General features: G+C 38.3%; 1 protein-coding gene across 1 annotated transcript in view; it reads right to left on the bottom strand.

Annotated features, from left to right (window-relative positions):
* Positions 1–23697, bottom strand: part of COG5 (component of oligomeric golgi complex 5) — a 230955-nt gene that overhangs the window by 92973 nt on the left and 114285 nt on the right. Inside the window, exon 8 of the mRNA XM_004602261.3 lies at positions 7618–7783. Coding sequence (XP_004602318.2) covers positions 7618–7783 — 166 coding nt within the window. The remainder of the gene's footprint in view (positions 1–7617; positions 7784–23697) is intronic.

A 23697-nucleotide genomic window follows, 5' to 3' on the forward strand; every position in this document is an offset into this window, starting at 1 on the left:
CAGGAAGTGCTATTTACATAATTATCTAAGTATGTGCCACATATCAGTTGCTAATTACAAACAGAATACTTTTACAAGACACAATCTGGCCTACACTAACTACTGTAAAAACGTGATTTTCGCATCAGCAATAACAAGACAGACTGACATAATGTTGGTACTTCCTGATATGATGCAATGAGAAACGCACATTATCTTACCAGTTTGTTCACTCTATCTAATCATGAAGAAACAATCATCTAAATGCAGACAAATTCAGTTTGTGAGGCTCTCCAAACATGTTAGTGCCATAAAAGACAAAAGACAGTGAGGTTGCTTTGGATTAAAAACCAGTAAATAGAAAAGATAATAGAAAAGCAATCCCTGAGTGGGATTCAAGTTGAGTGGGAAATGTTATGAAGAATATTTTTGGAAACAACTGAAAAATACTGAATATGGATTTGTGAGGGAAGGCTTTGGGACCACACCTGGTAGAGGTTCAAGGTTTACTCCTGTCTCTGTGCTCAGGATGACTCGTAATAATGCTTGGGGAACCATATATGTGGAGGTCATCAGAGGTGGTCACATGCAAGGCAAGTGCCTAAATCCCTGTACTATCCTTTTGGTCCCCACAACAAGAATTTTTTTTTTAATATTAATTTTTATTTATTTTTACTTTGGGACAACACCCAGTGGTTCTGTGTTACTCCTGGCTCTGCACTCAGGGGTCACTCCTCTCAAGAGCTCAGGGTGCCAAGAATTGAAGCCAGGCTGGCAGCGTGCAAGGCAAGCACCCAACCCACTATCTTATCACTCCAGCCACTCATTTTAAAATCATGATTTTAAAATCATTAAAATCATGATTTTAAATCATGATTTAAAAATCATGATTTTTAAATCAAACGCAACTTTTTAAAAAAGCAGTAAATTTCTAAGTGACTGGTTTATCCTGTTTTAAAAGAGGACAAGAATCGAGAAAACTATAGTATGTGCTTATAAGCTACTTCACACTTATTTTTCCAATAATTCAAAATTTATGAAAAAAAGATATAGTGGGGCTGGAGCGATAGCACAGCGGGTAGGGCGTTTGCCTTGCACGCGGCCAACCCAGGTTCTAATCCCAGCGTCCCATATGGTTCCCTAAGCACCGCCAGGGGTAATTCCTGAGTGAAGAGCCAGGAGTAACCCCTGTGCATCGCCGGGTGTGACCCAAAAAAAAAAAAAAAAAAAAAAAAGATATAGTAACCTTAGCAATGAGACGCTATGATTTTCTAACCAAAAGTGTAATCAATAAAAAATTAAAAAAAAACATGGGTTTTAAAAATGTAAAAATTCATTTGAAGTTGAGTTCTAATTATTTTTTAAATTATTTGTACTGTTGTGCAAAAGCTTAAGGAAAAGCATACAGGTATTAGACAATAATTATGTAACATAAATAATGGAGTCAGCCCCTTCTACACTGCTGGTGGGAATGCCGGCTAGTTCAGCCCTTTTGGAAAACAGTATGGACGATTCTCAAAAAACTAGAGGTTGAGCTCCCATTTGACCCAGCAATACCACTGCTGGGAATATATCCCAGAAAAGCCAAAAAGTATAGTCGAAGTGACATATGTACTTATATGTTCACCGCAGCACTGTTTACAATAGCCAGAATCTGGAAAAAACCCGAGTGCCCTAGAACAGATGACTGGTTGAAGAAACTCTGGTACATCTATACAATGGAATACTATGCAGCGGTTAGAAAAAATGAGGTCATGACGTTTGCATATAAGTGGATCAACATGGAAAGTATCATGCTAAGTGAAATGAGTCAGAAAGAGACAGACATAGAAAGATTGCACTCATCTGTGGAATATAGAATAATAGACTATAAGACTAACGCCCAAGAATAGTAGAAATAAGTACCAGGAGATTGTTTCCATGGCTTGGAGGCTGGTCTCTCATTCTGGGTAACTCAGGGAAGGGACCACCAAGTAAAATGTGGTTGGAGGTCATGTGGGGGAAGGGTGAGGCGGGCCGAATACAGACTAGAGACTGAACACAATGGCCACTCAACACCTTTATTGCAAACCACAACACCTAATCAGAGAGAGAGAACAAAAGGGAATTCCCTGCCATAGTGGCAGGGTGGGGTGGGGGGAGACAGGACTGGGGAGGGGGGAGGGATGTTGGGTTTACGGGTGGTGGAGAATGGGCACTGGTGAAGGGATGGGTTATCGAACTTTGTATGGGGGAAGCATGAGCACAAAGATGTATGGATCTGTAACTGTACCCTCACGTTGACTCTCTAATTAAAAATAAACTAATTAAAAAAAATAATGGAGTCAGCAAAGGATATGTATCACTTTTACAAAAATTACAATACAAAAAAAAGTACTGACACATTACATAGCTAAGTTTTATTACAAAGAATCAACAAACATCAAAACATCAATCCATTATTATCTAAACTAACAACAGAAAAACTAACAGAAAAAATACGAGCAGGTATTATTTTCTGTTCCTATTATTTTGAAGAAACCAAGGCAAAGAGAAACAAAAGTGTTAGAACCTGAATGTCAACTGATGAATTCTACCAAACATTTAAGGAAGAAATTATGCCTAATCTCCATGAGGTCTTTTGGGGACAGATTCAAAAGAAATACAGTCTAATTTATTTTGTAAGTCTAGCATTACACTATTCCCAAAATAAGGCATTTATTTTATGGAAACAACCACAGATCGAAGATCACTCAAAAACACAGAAGTAAACATCAAATTATGAACTCCAACAATGTATGATAGGAATTTTCTGCCAAAACCAACTGGGATTTATCCCAGTAGAAAAGATCAGTTTAACATTTGAAAATCAGTTAATATGATCTTCCTATCAGCCAGCTAAAAGGGAAAAGTCACATGATCATACTAGTAAACATAGAAAAGGCATTGGGCAAGTGTTGTATGACTGTACATATATATGCAGATAAAATAACTCTAGCTAGAAATATATACTCTTCAGTAAAATTAACTCAAAACTGATCAGAACTTTAATGTAAAGCACAAAAGCATAACACTTCCAAAAGATAACATGTAGAAAACTTAAATGACCTTATAAAGACTCAGGTACTCCACAAAAAACAAAATCCTTAAAAGATGTAACTAGTGAGACTTGACTAAAACAAAAAACTTCTGCTTGGGTGAGCTGGCGAGACAATATAAAAGAAAACGCTCTTGCCTTAAACCAAACTGATCCAGGTTTGATTCCTGGCACAGAGGGTTCGTGAGAATTCCCAGGAGAGATACCTCTTCGCAAAGCCAGGAGCAAGTCCTAAACAAAGCCAGTTGTGGCCTAAACGCCCCTAAAACAAACAAACAACTTCTGCTTTGATCTGGAACCAAAGAAATGATCAAGATAGTTTAAAGGCAAGTCACAGAATGGAGGAAAAGATTTGAAATAAACATATCTGAAAGGATTGTTATCCAGCATACACAAAACTCAAAATAAGAAAACCAACAACTAAATGAAAATATGGATCAAAGACCTGAACAGGCATTTCCCTCATGAAAGATATACAGATGGGTGAAGAAGAAGCAATGGCAAAAATGCTCATCATCATTCAGCATCAGAGAAATATAAACCAGAGCAACAATGTGATACCACTATGCGGCTATCATAAGGGCCAAAATCTAAAACCCTGCTACCATCAAATGCTGGGGAGGATGTGGAGCAAGAAGATTCCTCAGTCAGTAATGTGGAAAGCAAAATGGTGTAACAATTTTGGAAGATGGAAGTTCCTTATAAAACGAAGCGCACCCTTACAAAATAATACAGCAATGATGCTCCCTGATATTTACCCAAGTGAGCTAAAAATACATCAACACAAAACCTGAACATAGCCCTGTATAGTCAGTTTTGATCAAAAGTGCCAAAACGTACAAATAAGCAAGATGTTATTTAATAGGGGGATGCCACAAAATGACATGGAGCAACCTTTAATGCATGTTACTAAGGAAAAGAAGTCAGTCTGGAAAAGGTCCTACTCGGTATGAATCCCACTCTCTGACATTCTGGAAGAGGCACTGCTATGAGACAACAGGAAGATCGGCTCTTGCCAAGGTGAAGAGAGTGAGATGAATAAGCAGAAGCAGAGCACAGAGGATTTTCAGTCTTCATGCTATTATATTGATGGAGATATCATTACACACTCGCAAGATGTACATAACAGTACAGCATCAACAGTGTGCCCTCAAAGGAAGCTATGGACTGTGCACGATCCAAGGACTCGATGCTCTTACATGCTTGGTAAAAACTGAGCTGTCCCGGTAGGGAAGGTTGTAACGAGGGAAGAGTTTATACGTGTGTCGAGCTGAGGGATATATGAGAAAACACTATGCCTTCCTCAGTTTTGCTGTAATCCTAAGCTGCTCTAAAAAAGTATGTCTGGAAAAAGAGTATTTTATGATAAAATTTAAAATGGAATGATAGGAAGTTCTCTGTATAGTCCTCCCTTTGTGGCTGCATTTTGTTCCCCATCCCCACCAACTTTAAAATGTACCCTTAATATAAAGCACCTATACTTATATTTGTACTTTTTTAAAAAACAATATACATCATAACTTATCTGCTTTGACTTTAAATATAGTACCATAGCATCTTTTTGCCACTCACTTTTTCATGTAAGATTATTTCGAATTTTTATTGCTAAACTTGTTTTTTTTGTTTTTTTTTAATTAATTTATTTTTTTTTATTGAATCACCATGTTGAAAGTTACAAAGCTTTAAGGCTTAAGTCTCAGTTACATAATGCTCAAACACCCATCCCTCCACCAGTGCTTGTATTCCACCACCAAGAACCACAGTCAACCTCCCACCCCACCCCGCCCTGCCCCCCCGGTTAAGTATTATGCATTAATCTATTTGTAAATATTTTTATTTATTTCTCCACTGAAGGTCATTATCCCTTTTTAATTAACAAAGCAATTAAAATTCTGATACAAGGGCCAGAAAATATACAGACGTTAAGGTTTTTGTCTTGTATGAGGCCAACCTGGGTTCGACCCTGCCAAGGCATATGGCCCCTTGAGGATTAAGTCATGAGCACCACTGGGTGTGGCCCCAAAACAAATAAACAAATTCTGATATCTATGTGCCAGAATTTAAAGTATATTAGGGTATATTCTTATTTTTTTGAACAGGGTTCCTCAACCCACAATGGCCCTTGCTGGCCTCGTTTCCTTCCTGTGGTTCCCTCTCTCCTACCAGCTGAAAATCTCATGCCATAACCTCCCATTTACTTGATTTTCACTGGTGGCCCCACTGGAATATCCTGGGAGTCCACAGGGAACTACATGCCCCCCAACTGAGAAACACTGTTCTAAAAGAGGTGGAATATTTTCTCACATTTGCTGGATGTTTTTCCATGAGCAGGCTATTCATATTCTTTCTTTGTTTTCAACAGAGGTATCTTTTTCTTATTAAATTATAAACTGAAAAATCCGTCATAGTAACATTTTGCTTTAAAGTTGCACTAATGTCTCATACATATGTATATGTATAAATGTATGTATACCAGTTTTGAAACAATCTTAAGCATACAGAAAATTTGAAAGTACAATAAATTTTTTGCCCTAAATCATTTAAGTTACTGACATTATGTCCTACTACCACTTAAATGCTTAAGTGTGTAATTCCAATAAACAAGGACATTCCACTACATAATCCGATATAACCCACAGGATCAGAAAGTTAATATTCATATTGCCAATACAACATTTTGGAAAAATAAAATAGTTGTTATTCATTTAAAAATAATAAAGAATGGATGCTTAAAGTTTTTATATTAAATCAAAGTATCTACTCATCAAGAGATGATAATAAAGCTTTGAAACTATCCTTTCAACAATCAAAGAGTACATTAGAATTGACAGCATTCGAATAATTGCTTTCATTTTCCCCCCCCCATTCTTGACAATACAAGAGGGAATGAGATTAAACTGCTCCTGGAAATTTAAACATTAGATCAAACTGTCTGAGAATAATTGCTAGGAAAAGCTGAGAGTGAAATCTCCTTCGGTAATTTCTTTTCAAATCTCTCCTTCTGGGATAGTCTTAATGGATACTTATTCAGAGGCGAGGGCTAACCTTTAAAAATCCCTTTTGAGATCTAAAATCTTTTATTTCTTTTGATCTAGTGCAATTTATGTATGAGTGACATATACTCTATATAGCCTGTTATTTGAAGCAATGTTTATATAACAAATATAAAAGTAATAACTGGTGGTTATAATTATTCTAGTTCTGTGTCAAGAAATCTGTTTTTCATTGCATATGCATTATCTAGTTTTTAAGGATAACTCTATGATGATTAATGTTCTTCATAACAGAAAAGTGTAAAGAGAAAGACTAGGGACAATAAGTATAGATAACACTTTGGGCACTTTTTCTGTATTCTGAATGCGTAATATGGGGTAACAGCTGAAAAGTGAAGTTAAAATTGATATGTGACTTTAGGCAAAGGAAAATGTAATTGCATAATTGAATGTGATGAGAAACAGATGTAGAGAAAAATTGAGGCACTGGCAAATGGGACCTGCTAAAGCAATGCTCTTGAGTAATAGGATCTAACACAAAAGAAGACTACTTGATTTTTGCTAAGATCAAGTACAGTTCATTCATATTAACAAGAGAAAGACCATGCAGAGGGAAATGCAGAAATGGCACTACTTAAGTGTGGGATATACACACTGTATAATCTTCCCACGCTCTGAAGTATGTTACATTTGTATGTGGAATGTCATTAGTTGGTACTTCTTGGTAGGCAAAGAGCTGTGGGCTTTTAAAGGACAGCTACTTCATCACGCTGCCATGCTCCAGGCCGCTTTCCGAACCACGCAGCCACATCTTGGAGAGTCCAGCAAGCTACCAAGAGTATCCCACCCGCACGGGCAGAGCCTGGAAAGCTCCCCGTGGTGTATTCGATATGCCAAAAACAGTAATGACAGGCCTCATTTCCCTGACCCTGAAAGACCCTCCAATCGTTGGGAAAGACAAGTAAGGAGAGGTTGTTAAAATCTCAGGGCTGTGAGGAATAGAGCCGTTACTGGTGTCCGCTCGAGTAAATCGATGAACAATGGGATGAGAGTGACAGTGACTTTCATCACCATTAATTCTTTCTTTAGTAGTCTCCTCTAGACTGCCTAGAGTTACAACAATCCCAAAGGTTTTTTTAACAGTTTCTATCTCCACAGTTACCCATCATTGCTCCTAACTACCAGAATTACCACAAGGAAAAGCCCAGAAAGACTGCAATTCCTTCCAAAATATTTCCTGCCTCAACAAAAAGAACATGTGAGGATAAGAATTTTAGAAAGAAAAATGTCTCTTATTTTTTTCCCCCTGCATCTGTTTCCTTTGAACTAAATGATGCCACAGTTCATAGATTTTTATCTAGACATTCTGAATATACCAATTGGCCTGTGCAACTCACTGATTAGACAAAAAAGTTATAAATAAATTCTGAAACATAATTTCTTCTCTCATTTTCTATCTACTAAAACTGAGTCATTAGATTGCTTTGAAATTTGAACATTTCATATACTATCCAAATAACTTCTCAGTTATAAATAAGCAAAGATGCTAAATATAAGCTACCGCCATACCTCTCACAACTGACTGGGAGGGCTGAGTCAGAACTTTGATGTCTAATGCACTGTTGATATTTTCTTCTAATGCAGTACGGTATCCATCCATGAGACTGGCAATAGTGTCCTTCAAAGTTCCAAGATTATGAAAAACCTGAAGGGCTGTTCCGACTTGGGTTGGATTCTAAAAAAAGAGGAGAAAGGGTTCAGACAGATATGAATAGGTATAAATAGGAAAACAATTAAAAATCAAAATAAATGTACAAGTTTAGTAATTTAACAATTACTGCCATATTTTAAATTACCAGACTTGAGAGCACAAGGGAATCTCTGAGTAAGAAAGTAAGAAAGAGACAGAGACAGAGGCAGAGAGAGGAGAGAGAGAGAGAAGAAAAGTGTTTGCCATAGAAGCAAGTTGGGGTGACAGGAGAGGGATTGGATATAGGAAAACTGGGGACATTGGTGGTGAGAAATGTACACTGATGAAGGGATGGGAGCTGGCATTGTATGACTGTAACCGAATCATGAGCACTTTGTAACTGTGTATCTCATGGTGATTCAATTAAAAAAAAATCAGACATAAACAAAGAAACACACTTGGACTTAGTTTTAGTCACTACTTCATAAAAGAAAATTAAATTATTGTTTATTACTCCCCCCCCTTTTTTTTTGATTAGGGGACAACGATGTGAAGAGAGTCATACTGGAAGTAACACAAATCCTATGTTTGGAGAATAAATAATTAAATTCTGCAGAGTTCATTGAAGACTAAGCCATCCAGACAGATACTATTTCATAATAGTTCATCCAGTCATGCTACTACGAATAATTACATAGTGCTTACTATGTGTCTACCACAGGATAACAGAAATATAAAATCAAAGATCAGTCAATTGGGAAAGGGAAAATAATTCAAAGGACTAATATGTATGCTCTGCTTGCAGGAGACCCAAATTCAATATTATGCACACCTATGTTTATCACTGCACTTGGTACAATAGCCAAAATATGGAAACAACCCAAATACCCAAAGATAGATTTTTTTTTTTGAAGTCCCACTCAGCAGTGCTCAGGGTCTACTCCTGGAAATACTCAGGGGACCATATGTGGTGCTGGGGACCAAACCCTGGTCCAATGCATGCAAAGGAAGCACCCTACCCACAGTACTATTGTTCCAACCTCCTTAGTTTGTTTTGCTCACTGCTATCCTCATATCATCTAGCAAAGATGTTCAACAGATATTCAAGAATTCTTGAGTAAGTGAACAAGTAAGCACATGCTTAAGATTTGGCTTGTTAATACAATGTTGTGAATAAGAAAAGCCTACATATGAAAATATAGTACATCTAAAAGATTTAGTACTCAGTAACAGAAAACACTGATCTTCAAATCACTTGCTAATGTTCTGAAATTTAAAGAATACTAAGAATAATCTTTATTTTTAAAAAATAGACTTTGTTCCAGTTCCTGAAGAATCACTCCATCATCTCACTGAAATAAATTTACCCAGCAAATACTACTTGAGTAATCCCAAGAAAATGAGCTTTCACCTCTATGATCTCTGTCACTGTCACTGTCATCCCGTTGCTCATCGATTTGCTTGAGCGGGCACCAGTAACGTCTCCCTCTGATTCATAAATTTTAAAAGTAGAAAAAAACAAACAATAAAGCACCTAAGCTCACTGTCACTGTATCACTGTCACTGTTATCCCGTTGTTCATCAATTTGCTTGATCGGGCACCAGTAACGTCTCCATTGTGAGACTTGTTATTGTTTTTGGCATATCGAATACGCCACGGGTAGCTTGCCAGGCTCTGTACTGTGGGCAAGATACTCTCGATTCAATGAGTAAAATACAATAATAAAGTGGTCAACTTTGGCAAAGTTAAAAATACGAATAAGAACTTAAAATAAGGAGTTGTGATAAATATATGAAGAACAGGACAGATGCAAGAGACTAAGGAACTGACTGCTGAGAGACTCCCATAGACAAGAAGTAAGGAAATGTCTATTGTGTCTCTGAAATTTCAAGTCGGGAACACTGAAAAAAATCGGGGAATATGGAATGGGGATAAAAGGGAAAATCACAAAGACCATGTGGGTCTATAGGCTTAACATAAGAGGAGATGAGATAATGTCCAAAAGGGGGGAGGGGAGAGAGAGAGAGAGAGAGAGAGAGAGAGAGAGAAGTGCCTTCTACAGAGGCAGGAAACAGGGGGAGTGGGTGGGGGGAGTGAGTGGAGAGTGAAACTAGGGACACTGGTGGTGGGAAATTACACTGGTGAAGAATGTTGGAACACCACATGTCAATGTCACTGTCATCCCGTTGCTCATCGATTTGTTCAAGGGGGCACCAGTAACGTCTCTCATTATGAGACTTACTGTTACTGTGTTTGGCATATTCAATATGCCACGGGTAGCTTGCCAGGCTCTGCTGTGCGGGCTCCATACTCTCGGTAGCTTGCCAGGCTCTCCGAGAGGGGCGGAGGAATCGAACACGGGTCAGCCACGTGACAGGCGAACACCCTACCCACTGTGCTATCGCTCCAGCCCGGAACACCAATGACTAAAACCAATCAAGAACAACTTTGTAACTATATATTTCACAGTGTTTCAATAAAAAAAAATAATTAAAAAAGGGGATGGGAAAGGAAAGCTATTATTAATAAAAATAATTAGTAGCTGTAAGACAAGCTTAGGAAGTCAACGGGGCATTCTTGATTGAAATAAAAACATGTTTAAATGGATCACCTCAGGATCACTGGATAGCAAGCTAAATTACATATGTAAAGATACAGACAACTAAATCACTATGAGAACCACAATGAATAGAATTAGTGAGAGTAAAAGAAGATAGAAATGAGATAAAAGAATAAATTAGTCAGAGCTGATACTGGATAATGGGTTTTCCTAACGTTAGAAAAACTGAAATACAGTAATTGTGTCTCTGGTTCAAGTGAAGCATATCTAAAGATACTGAACACTAGTGTTCTTTATCCACCATTCTCTCCCATCACATACAAATATTACATATTTTGAACACTGCTTTTTTTCTAAGTTCTTAATAGTAATGCACTTCAGGCTTTTCACTCCCTCATCTATATAATGAGGGGTATTCTTGATGATCTTACCAATGTTAAAACATAAAGATTTGGGGCTGGAGCAATAGCATAGCAGGTAGGGCGTTTGCCTTGCACATGGCTAACCCGGGTTCAATTCCCAGCATTCCATATGGTCCCCTGAGTACTACCAGGAGTAATTCCTGAGTGCAGAGCCAGAAGTAACCCCTGTGCATCGGGTATGACCCAAAAAAGAAAAAAAAAGACTTAATTATCAATCATTATTTATTATCCACTATGTATTTACTCCATATGAGTATGGGATGAAGCAAATACCACATTGTCTGACCTTCTAAAAATGTATGGTCTGATGAGCACTTAAGACAGGCAGTAAATATAAAAAAGAATAGAACTGCAGAGTTAATGAAAACATATGGCACAAACCTGTAACAAAGTGGAGAAACACAGAGGGCTAGAAGTCAGATAGATAGATCTCTGTCATCCCATTGCTCATCAATTTGTTCAAGCGGGCACCAGTAACGTCTCTCATTGAGAGACTTATTGTTACTGTTTTTGGTATATCCAATACGCCATGGGTAGCTTGCCAGGCTCTGCCTCGAGGGCTCGATACTCTCAGTAGCTTGCCGGGCTCTCCAAGAGGGGCGGAGGAATCGAACACAGGTTGGCCGGGTGAAAGGCGAAAGCCCAAGTGCTGTGCTATTGCTCCAGCCCAGAAGTCAGAAAACGCTTCTTAAAGGATGGAGACTCAGCTAGGGCCTGAAATAGTTTGCCACATGAAGGAGTTGGGAGTGGAGGTTAGGAGATGTGGAAGAGTTAGAAGAGTCCAAAAACAAAAGAGAGTTTGATTGACCATGAACAAATTTGTAACTGTAGCTCATGATGATTCAACAGGGGAGAAGGGGGAGGATGGAGAGAAACTGCTCTCAGCAGAGATCAGCTAATAGAAATGCTTGTGAATGAGACCATGTTAGCCAAACAGAAGTCTACAAGCATAACACCTGTGTCATAACTCACCAACATAAACTCTGCTACAAATCTAAGGGCTCTCCAGCTTCTGGCATGCTAAAAGAACTAGTAAAAGAACTACGGGGAGTCTGCGAACTGAGGAAATACCACAATGAAGTACTTTGGGAGACTAATAAGTCGGTTTTCTTGTTTGTTTGTGTTTTAAATATGAGTGCTATCACCATTTTAATTCACTTGGTGAAAAATAGGGTATGCAAGCATTTTGCAACACCACATTTTAATGAACAACAATTTTTTTTGTTTGGGGGGGTCAAACTCAACTGTGCTCATAGCTTTCTCTTGGCTCTGCCTCAGGGGTCACTCTGGGCGGTCTTGGGCAATCACAGGGGGAGTCAGAAATCAAACCTGGGTCAGCTGCCTGAAGGGCAAAGGCCCTATCCAGCATATGTCCAGGCCCCCAAACGTTGATTTTAAGATTTAGACTTCTAACCGCCAGAACCACGACAGATGAATTTCTATCGTTTTAAGCTACTTCGTTTATAGCAACTAGTTAAGGAGGCCCTAAAGATTGAGCTTAATAGAGTACCAGCCCTGCACATGTGGGGGGAAGTTTGACCCCTGGCACCATGCTCCATTGTTGACTGTGATCTCTGGCACTACTAGTGCCCTACCTGGGGCAATAGGGGCAAAAATCTGGCAAACTGAAATAAAGCATATGCAAACACTGCAACCAAGACTATGATGCTCAGCATAAAACAACAACCAGGGAAGGAAGAGAGAAACACATCTGATTTTAAAGTTCAGTTTTGGGGGTGGGGGGCTGGAGCGATAGCACAGTGGGTAGGGCGTTTGCCTTGCACGCGGCCGACCCGGGTTCTAATCCCAGCATCCCATATGGTCCCCTGAGCACCGCCAGGGGTAATTCCTGAGTGAAGAGCCAGGAGTAACCCCTGTGCATCGCCGGGTGTGACCCCCCAAAAAAAAAACCAAAAAAAAAAAGTGCAGACAGTTTTGGGGGTGGGAGAAATAGTATAGTAATCAGAACACTTGCCTTACATATAGCTGACCTGTGTTTGATCCCTGGAATAGCAGTTTGTCCCCCAACCCTCAGCAGGAGTGATCCCTGAGAACAGAGCTAGGAGTAAGCCCTGAGCACTCTCGGATGTGGTCCGAAAAACAACAAAGTTCAAGCCATTCCTAAATAACAAGGGTCATTTGTGAATAGCCTTTAATGTCAAGAAAAGAAAGGAGGATTACACATAAAATCCTTTTCTTTTCCTAGGTAAGTACATTTAAAACTCACAACCTACAATCATTATTTAAAAAGAAAGAATAAAGACAAGAAAAATAAGAGGGAAATCCTCAGAGAGTCTTTACATAACATGAATAATGCTCTTTATTAAAAAGTTATCATCTTAATCTTGCTTCTAATTTTACTGGGAATTGATTAAGCCTCAAAATGACTACTACCAACCTGCAGACTGGCGCTGGAAAACCAGCGCCTTCCTCCCATATAAACTAACTTGTGGGCAAATCTGGGCATGAAGCACTTGCCAACACTATCCTCAAATTTCAAATCTTCCTGAAAACTCTTCACTGTTCTCTAGGCAGCCTGATGACTTTAATTCAGGTGGGAATATTAACAATTAAGCAATTGTTAACCACACCTCCCTCAGCAGACTCCCTACTACAATTCTGCTACAAATCACAACTTTAGTATCAATAAAATTAGGGAAATTATGAATAATCAGTAATAAGAGCTTTCTCATCCACAGTAATTTTCACAGGTGGAATGGGCATTAATTCAATGTGCTGATCATCTTGAAATTGCCTGCTTCACTCTGTAGGGTCAGCTATAAGATTCCACTCCTTGCTTCTACCTTCTTTCTCTTTACCCAGATTCAGTACTCTGTACATAGGAGCTGGAGTCGTCTCTATTCATTACATGTCCCCATCTTTCTATGGGGAAGGATGTAGCATTAGGTAGGGTCTTAACATACACTAATTTTATTCTGTCACCACAAGTTAGGTAGGATAATTATTAAGATGCTCATTTAACGGGTACAGAAGCAAAGTTACCAAGAGTTGAAGTACACAGCTATTTAGTGGCAGGCCAGTTTGAGCTCTAGGGCAGTTTGCTCCCAATACCAGAGGTTCCCAAACTAACCTATGCTTTAATGTCCCTTCAGAAAAAAAATTTTTTTAAATCACTACTCTGGACTGCACTCATTTGTGAAATATAAAATAACATAACATGAGATGGACTCCCATGGACAGTAGATACAATGGCCAGGAATATTGCCCCATAGTTGGAAGCCTATGTCATGAGCTGGGGGAGAAGGCAGCTGGAATAAAGAAGGGATCACTAAGTCAATGATGGAGGCAGGTAATTGGTAGGGATGGGAGATATGTGCTTAAAGTAGATAAAGGAACAAACGTGATAGTCTCAGTATCTGTATTGCAAACCATAATGCCCAAAAGTAGAGAGTATGGGGTAATTGTCTGCTATAGAGGCTGGGAGAGGGGTAGGATGGAGAGGGGGATACTTGGAACATTGGTGGTGGGGAATGTGCACTGATGGAGGGATAGGTGTTTGATCATTGTATGATTGAAACTCAAACATGAAAGTTTGTAACTGTATCTCATGGTGATTCGATAATTAAAAATTAAGAAAATAAATAAATCACTCCTCTGCTTAGAAACATACCTTCTAAAAGCATATAGCAGAAAAAGTCCTGAGGCTACTACTGTCTCCTGCCCCATGCCAATCATCCAGTGCTCCCTATCCTTGCCCCAGCTGTGGAGAACACAACCGTAGTCAATACTCTGCAACAGGTGATAATTTCACTTCTCATCACCATAACATAATCAATGAGTCCTGGTTTTTCCATTTTTAGACCAAAATTTGGCTTATAATCTCTCATAACATAATCACTGCAAAATTCTGTCACACCACTTAAAAGGTAAACAGTGCAGCAATGTACTCACAAGTAGTCTGGGGACACGCAGGCGGCAAGCTTAGAACTGTCAGCTTACCTGTCCTTAAAGGCACTGTGAGCAAAGGCTTTAGAGACCATGTGCACCCTTTCTACATGGAGTGGATGATCACCAACTGACACTCACTGGAAATGTTAAGTGCCCGTCCTGGAACTCTTATGTATGTGGGAAATAGAATGGGACCATATGTACCACATGAAATTGCTATCAACGCTTGAAAAAGATGGGGATTTCAAATGCGCTAGATAGATCTCATACTATACTGTAGCAGAGTGAAGAAGTAAAGCCATATTAGGAGTGGTGCTATGGAGTCAAAGAACAAAACCAGTGACAGTGCTGCAGAACGTGGGGAAAGTGAACATTTAATCTGTAAGTATATTACTTGCTAACACTGTAGTACATTTTCTCAAGTGCAATATTTCGATTATAAATCTGTAAAAACTCATGTGTTAATTTCTATTATCAGATAAACTAGAAAAGTATTTAGTAAACTATGAAAAATAATGTATCAATTTGAAATATTCAATTTTAATGTACACTCATGGGTATTCTGTACATACTAATCTTTCATCAAAAAGTCTAACAATTAAAGATTTTTTATATCCCCATTGGGGGGATGGGGGTCTTGTTGGGTCACATTTGGTGATGTTCAGGACTTCCTTCTGCCTCTGTGCCTAGGGATAACTGCTGGCCATACTTAGGATCCAAATGGGGTGCCAGGGATTGAACCAGATGAGCTGCATACTAGGCACCTGCCCTGCTGTACTACTCTCTGGCCCAATAAAAGATTTTTAAGTAATAGCACACACGCGCGCGCGCGCGCACACACACACACACACACACACACACACACACACACAGATAGAGATCGATCATATAATGTTCACATCCCACTGTTTTGCAAGAAGGAAAATTGGCATTACTATCAGCAAAAATTTACATGGTAAAACAGGGGTATAATGTCAGTATTTGACTTTAGAAGATCTCCAGATAGGCCAACTTTGCAGATTAAAAACATTTTTACTAGAATGTTTAAGACATACTAAACTCATCTGAAAAACACATGCCATAAAGAGATAAACTTCTGTTGAGAAAGTAGCAAGTTTACCTCTTTTAATATTACAAAGAATAATTTTTCTACAAATTACCACTGATATGTTCAACAAATCACTTTTCCTCACATGAAATTTCCCAATTTCACTAAATATAAAATAAGATTAAGACATAAAATGGGATTCATGATCTCATGAAAGAGTAGAAAAAATTTACAAGCAGATCAAAGAGACTCCTACTGATCCAAGAGCATCCTTCCAGAAGAGAGCACCAATATTTTTTCTTGATTAAACTAAAATTATTTTTTCTTGCTATGAAAACAAATATGATATTTTTCTTTCTTTTTCAATAAATCAGTATCGTGTATTATATGAGAAGAAAATTAATTCCTAGAGGAATAAAATAAGAATCAATTGTTTGTGATCCCTACAAGCTTGCCAAAACATTAGCACTGTAACCAAAGCAACAGCTGGCAGTAGCTAATGGAACAGAGATATGCACGAGTACTGTAAGGATTGTCACATAAAAAAGCAAACAATATTCAAGCATTTACTAAGCTAGAAACTAATCTGAGATGATCTTAGTGCACATAAATGCAACATTGCTGTCAAAAGGTTGACAGAGTTTTAAAAAACTTCACAGAACTGAAATTAGAAATGGAAGGAGTGACAACATTTTGATTTAATTGAAAACAAAATGTAAAATGACAAAGATAAAAGAGTTCAGGGTTTACATGGTGGATAATCATAAATATTTAAAGATTAAATTTTAAAGATCTACCAAATAATTATTATATCACAAAACTTAAAATTTCATTTTATTGTTTTTCTCCTAAGGTAATAATTCTTATTGTTGAATTCTTTAGGTTTCATATAAAAGAGAAAAACAATGATGTGAGCGATGGAAAAGAACATATATAGAATATAAACTCTGGGGGCTGGAGTGATAGCACAGCAGGTAGGGCGATTGCCTTGCACTCGGCCAACCTGGGTTCGAATCCCAGCATCCCATATGGTCCCTGAGTACCACCAGGAGTAATTCCTGAGTGCAGAGCCAGGAGTAACCCCTGTGCATTGCCAAATGTGACCCAAAAAGCAAAAAAAAAAAAGAATATAAATTCTGCCACTGCTATGCAGCTGTTCAGCACATCATTACTCAGTGGTGGTTCACAAAGCTTTCTGTCCTAGGATAGAGTCTTAGTTGATTCTAACTGACTGTAACTAAGAAGGCAAGCAGAGATTTAAAAAATTTACTTTTTTTGCCTTGTACACGGCCAACCCAGATTCAATTCCTCCACCCCTCTCAGAGAGCCCAGCAAGCTACCAAGAGTATCTTGCCCGCACGGTGGAGCCTGGCAAGCTACTCATGGCATATTCAATATGCCAAAAACTGTAACAACAAGTGTCACAATGGAGACTTTACTGGTGCCCACTCAAGCAAATTAATGAGCAGTGGGATGACAGTGACAGTGACAGTGACTTTAAGAATAATGTACTGAAACAAAGGTGAGGAGGACTGGTCCAACTATTGGATATGATCACCCGGGACAAGAAATGGATGCTGAAAGTAGGTACAGGGCTACACATCATAACTTTTCAGTAACTACACTGCAAACCATAATACCCAAAAGGAAAAAGAAAGAGCAAGAGAGAAGAAAAGTGCCTGCCACAGAGACAGCCTGGGGGAAGGAGAGGTGGGGGATGTGGCAGGAGGGTAACTGGGGACATTGGTGTGGGAAATGTACACTGGTGAAGAGATGGGTGTTGGAATATTGTATCACTGAAACGTAATCATGAACAACTTTGTAACTAAATGTCACAGTGATTCAATAAAAAAATAAAATTAAAATAACAATAAAAAGAAGAAAAAAAGAAAAAAATCTACTGAGGGCCAGAAAGAAAGTACAGAGGATAAGACACTTGCCTTGCAAATGGCAGACCCCAATTCAATATAGTCTCTTGAGCACTGCAGGAGAGGCTCCTGAGCATAGCACAGAGCCAGCAGTAACCCAGAACACTGCCAGGTGTGGCCCTAACACCCTCGCCCAATAAAAAAATCATTTTGTTGGTTCAGAATTATGCTATTTCCAAAAAGTTTGATTTATAGACCATAACACTATTAAAATAACGTTAAAGAACACTAAGTCACGCTGAAAAGAGTGAAGGAGGAAGAATATAAGGAAAGTGAGGTACACTGGGAAATGACCAACATGCATCTTTAATTTTTTTTTTTTTACTTTTTAATTCTCCAAAGACACAGAGGTCATTGTAAGAAAGATGTAAAAGCAGTTCAAACAAAAATGTAAGGAAGAACTGTTTCACTAGACTTCAGACTTTCCTTTCTGCTCAAAAAAAAAAAAAAGCTTTTTCTGGATTTTATTTTGGGGCCACACCCAACACTGCTCAGGGTCTACTCCTGGCTCTGCACTCAGAGATCACTCCTTACATGCTCAGAGAACCATATGGGATGCAAGGCATCAAATCAGAGTTGGCTGCATGCAAGGCAAGTGCCTTAACCCTTGCACTATCCCTCTGGTCACACCTTCTGTATTTCACACCAAGAAAATAATAGAAATATTAAAACCTTTACCACAGAGTAGATGGGTCTAAAAACCACCCCTGCATCAAAGTATGCATTTAATAAATACTAATCCCATTTTAATGTAAACACAAGACAATAAAAAGCACAGCATCTTAACGGGTAATTATAAAACTCAAAATATTTCATGAAGAGCAGTGCTTATTTTTGGCTCTTCGTGAAGAGCAATGATTTTTACCTTTCACATTACAAGGTATGTAAATATACTTAATGTGCTATGTCTTAACCATGACAAACATACTCCACATTTTTCCCAGAGTTACAACATGCCTAAAACATTGAAAATTTAATGGAGCACCATGGGATATTACAAGTCATAAAGGAAAAGAAAATCTCATTAAATAACATAATTTAAAAGCAAGAATTATATTAGCTATCTTGGTTGTGATTCGGAGATTACCAGTGGCTTTTCTGAGTCAGTAACATGCAGCCCATTAAAGCTTGATATGTACTTCTCTGTTAACCTAATGTGATTATTTCTGAACCTGTTAACAATCAACAGTCAACAGTGCATACACCAAATGAAATTAAGAAACTAAGAAGGACAGTTAATAGCACAATATGATCTTATCAACAAGAAATCAATTTCATTCTATCCTTCTTTTTGAAGAGAAAGAGGAAAGAAACACGAGCCAGAGATGCAATGAGAAAATGATATGGCAAAAGAAAAGGAAGAGAAGAACAAAATGGACCTCAAAAAGGGAAGGCTGCAGAAAGAACTGGGAATAGGAAGCAATTGAGAAAATGGAGAGGGGAAGAAAGGGATGATCACTGTAAAGAAAAGGTTATTTTAGCTTCCAAGTTTCTTTCAAAAATAAGATTGAAGACCATAACCAATATGAATTTAGTCTAACACTAAATATAAGTTTTTAAGGCTTCATTGGTGGGGTTTTCATGTGTTTGTTTTTAGGGCTACACCCAACTGTGATCAGGGCTTACTCCTGGCTCTGTGCTCAGGATCACTCCTGGCAGTGCTCGGAGGACCTAATAAGGCAATAATATGTTATATTATTAAAGGAACCCCAAATCACACTGGAAAGAGTAATGGAGGAAGAATATAAGGTGAGGAGCACTAAGAAATGACCAACATGTATCTTTATCCAAAGACACAGAGCTCACTATAAATTAATAACTTATTAAATAATATCAAATGTATTTAATATATTATTATCTTCTTGATTCTGCAGTGGATAGCACCAACTGGGTAACCAAAAGTTTTAAAATTCTATCAATACTTAGAATAAGATTCTCAGTGTTCAATAGCAATATATAATATTACAAGGATACTAAAACTGTATTTGATAATAAAATGAACTTTTGTAGGATAATGAAAGTAACTTTGTCATTAATATGGCAACCCTCCAAATGTTACGCTTTCAATAAAAAAATTTACATTAAATTAGAAATATGACTTACTTTTAAATAAACCAATACAATATAATAATTCTAGCCATTTGACATTCAATATACTTATGTCAGGCATCTAGTTCTCAAGGTTTACTCTCATCCTATTGACTGGTATAAACCTAATATTCTCCAGGGTGGCCACATGCACTGCCCCAGGCAATGAGTCATCACTAGCCTATGCCAAGGGTGACAATTTAGCTTCTTCTTCCCAGACACCTGTTCTCACTGACCTCCTGACAGCTACAAGAGACCCAGATCCCAACCAGTGAGACAAAAGGACAGGACTGCTGGGGCAATTTGGACAGAGACTCTTAGAATACAGCCTTCTGGCTGACAGCAAGCACCAATCAATCTCTGCACCCTGAATGGGAATAGAATGTTCACTGAGGGGACAGTGTCTTGTAACTTTCATGTGATTGGCAAGCGGTCAATAAGGATGATAGGACAGAAAAACTTCAGTCTTTGTTGAGCAGCTAAAACAGTGTGAGCATCACCGATTTTTAGATAAATTCTTACTTGTTTAAGTCGTGCTGTAAGTCTAGCATGTTACTGCTCTATCTAGCACAAAAATGACTGAAAGACTATTTAAAAACACATGAGTTTATAACAATATTTTTTTCAAATTTCGGTAAAGACACAACAAAGCAAGCATTTTTGCAACTGGAAGTGACTACTATAATAACTCATTATTCTGTAAGTTGCCAAGTGTAAAATTTAAATATATATGTCCAAAATTTTTAAAAAGGTAATATAGCTCAAGGTAGCCAAATAATGGCTGACGAGTGAAGTTTTTCCATACCAAACAAAAAAAAGTTAATAAACACAGAAGACTAACAAAAATAGAAAATCATTCTTCCACAATTTCTAATTTAAAGATTTAGGGGAAAATCAACAACAGATGTTAAAAAACCATTGGGAGAAAAGACTGAAAGGAAATGAAATATTCTCAAGATGCAAAAATATCCATAAATTTAGACTGATGTAATTCAGTGGCAAATAATCAAAATCTTTTTATAACCAAAGGTGTTTATGTTTTGTTATGTTTGGGGGGTTTTCAGCCACACCTGGCAATACTTCTGGCTCTGTGCTCAAGGATCCTTCCTAATGGCGCTTAGGGAACCATGGTGCATGCTTGAATCAAATCTGGTGAGCCACATGTAAGGCAAGAGCTTTCACGCCTGTTCTATCTCTCCAGTCCTCAACCAAAGGCATTTAAGCAACTGAAAAATCCTATGGAGCAGGGAGGGAGGGACAAGTTCTGCAAAGTATACGAAAATTAAATAAAGAAGAAATCTTTGAGACTTTAGAGGAGTCAATGCTTTTGACAAGATTTATCTTCCACTCACAATCAAAATCCTCAATGAAACAGAGATAGAGTGAGTGGACCTCAAGATAGCTATGACCACTTATAACAAACCCACAGTCAACATCATGGTCCATGATAAAAAACGGAAAGCCTTCCTGCTGAAATCAGGCACCTAGTAAGGACTCCCACTATTAACAAAACTACTCAAAACAGTCTTAGAAATTCTTGTCACAGCAATTCAGCAAGAAAATTAATCAGACATTCAAATTGAAAAAGAAGAAATTTTTAAAAATCACTATTTGCAATTGACTTAGACCAATCTCACACCATACACAAGTGGACTGATTAGATAAGAAATTAGGCCAGATAGGGGGATTGCCCTATAGCTGGAAGCCTGCTTCATGAGCGGAGGGGAGAAGGCAGATGGAAAACAGAAGGGATCACTAAGAAAACGATGGCTAGAGGAATCAGTGGGGATGGGAGATAGATGCTGAAAGTAGATAATGGACCAAACATGATGACCTCTCAGTGTCTGTGTTGCAAGCTATAATGCCCAAAAGCAGAGAGAGAGTATGGGGAATACTGTCTGCCTTAGAGGCAGGGGGAGGGTGGGAAAGGGGGGCTATACCCAGGATATTGGTGGTGGGGAATGTGCACTGGTGGAGGGATGGGTGTTTGATCATTGTGAGATTGTAACCCAAACATGAAAGCTTGTAACTATCTCATGGTGATTCAATAAAATTTTAAAATTAAAAAAAAAAGAAAAGAAATTAGGCCAGAATCTATAAAAGAAAAGCAGAAGTAGAACTCTCCAAGACAAGGAACTCAGAGATGCTGTCAATCATTAGAAAAGGTAACAATGATATACTAATGATCACATTAGTAAAGATAACAAAAATTAATTGCTTAAAACGGCACCACATTAAATTGAAAGGTTTCTACATGGTTATAAAATAAAATGGGCTAAAGTTTTATTTTTTTTAAAGGTGACATCTTAGCTATTTTTATTTTATTTATTTTTTTTAATTTTTTATTGTGGAAAGTTACAAAGTTTTCAGGTTTAAATCTCAGTTATACAATGTTCGAATACCCATCCCTTCACCAGTGCTCATATTCCACCACCAAGAATTAAAAAATGGGCTAAAGTTTTAAAAACAACCTACCAAATGGGAGAAAATATATGCACAGAATATATTTTATTTTTAATTTTTTATTAGTGAATTACCGTGAGGTACAGTTACAGACTTACAAACTTTCATGCATGCGTTTCAGTCATACAATACTCAGTACCCATCCCTCCACTAGTACCCATTCTCCACCACCAATGATCCCAGTGTGCCCCCCCAGCTCATCCCTCCCACTCCACCCCAATTCTGTGGCAGGGCATTCCCCTTTGCTTGCTCTCTCTCATTTTGGGTGTTGTGGTTTGCAATAGAGGTACTAAGTGGCCACTGTGTTTGGTCTATAGTCTATTTTCAGAATGCATCGCACATCCTGAGCGGGTCCTCTAAGCATCCTTTAGTTGGTGGCCCCTTATCTGTCTGAACTGCCTTTTCCCACAGCGTGTGAGGCTGGCTTCCAAGCCGTGGAGCAATCCTCCTCATGCAAATCTTTACTATTCTTGGGTCTCCCTTTCTGTTATTTTATATTCCACAAATGAGATGCACAGAATATATTAGATAAAAAGCTGATATCCAAAATGTATTAAGTACCCACAAGGTTCCTCAATGACACACAAAAAAAAAGAATAACCAGACCTGAAAAGTCATAGTAAATACAGACTCAAAGTTGAAGACTAGAAAACAATTACAGGTAAAAAAGGACTGGGGTGAACATTCTTGTATAGTTTTGTTTTAGATATAAAATGCTCCCAAAACCAAGTGTCAACCTCCCTCGACCAGTGTTCCCCAGTTCCCTCTCATATTCCCCACCCCACCCCCAGCCTGCTTTTGGGGGTGACAGGCACCTTTTTAAAATTTGGTTATTAAATTTTGGGTCTCATTAAAAAAAAACAAAACAGAGGAAAGAACTTGAATAGACAATTTCACAAAGAGGACATTAGATCAGCCAAGAGGGTCTACAAAATGTGTTCATCACTTATTATTATGAATATGAAATCAAAAGAATAATGAGATGTTCTCTGATACCAGTGAAGCTGGCAGAAACCTCACTGGCGGGAATATTGTTTGATTAAGCCTCTATGTAAAACAATAGGATGCAAGAAAAGCACCCTACCCTCTGTACTCTTTTCAGTTCAGAACTACTTAATCTTACTCTGATACATGCAACAAGATGAATACAAATAGAATGAAGTAATAGAAGCTCATGTATAAAACTATCTGTTCCACAATACCACTTATATGAAATTTTTTAGACAAATGCTCATCTATAAAAAAAAAAAGTGGAGCAATGATTTCTTGGGTTTGAGGTGAGAGGAGGGATTGACAGTAAATAGCCAAAACTTTCTGTGGGTGAAAAGTTCTAGAACTAGATGGGGACATGAATGCAGAACTGTAAATGTGTATTAAAACTGGGGGCTGGAGAGATAGCACAGCGGGTAGGGCGTTTGCCTTGCACGCGGCCGACCCGGGTTCAAATCCCAGCATCCCATATGGTCCCCTGAGCATGGCCAGGGGTAATTCCTGAGTGCAGAGCCAGGAGTAACCCCTGTGCATCGCCAGGTGTGACCCA

Source organism: Sorex araneus, chromosome 1 (assembly GCF_027595985.1).
Source record: "Sorex araneus isolate mSorAra2 chromosome 1, mSorAra2.pri, whole genome shotgun sequence".
Lineage (NCBI taxonomy): Eukaryota > Metazoa > Chordata > Mammalia > Eulipotyphla > Soricidae > Sorex > Sorex araneus.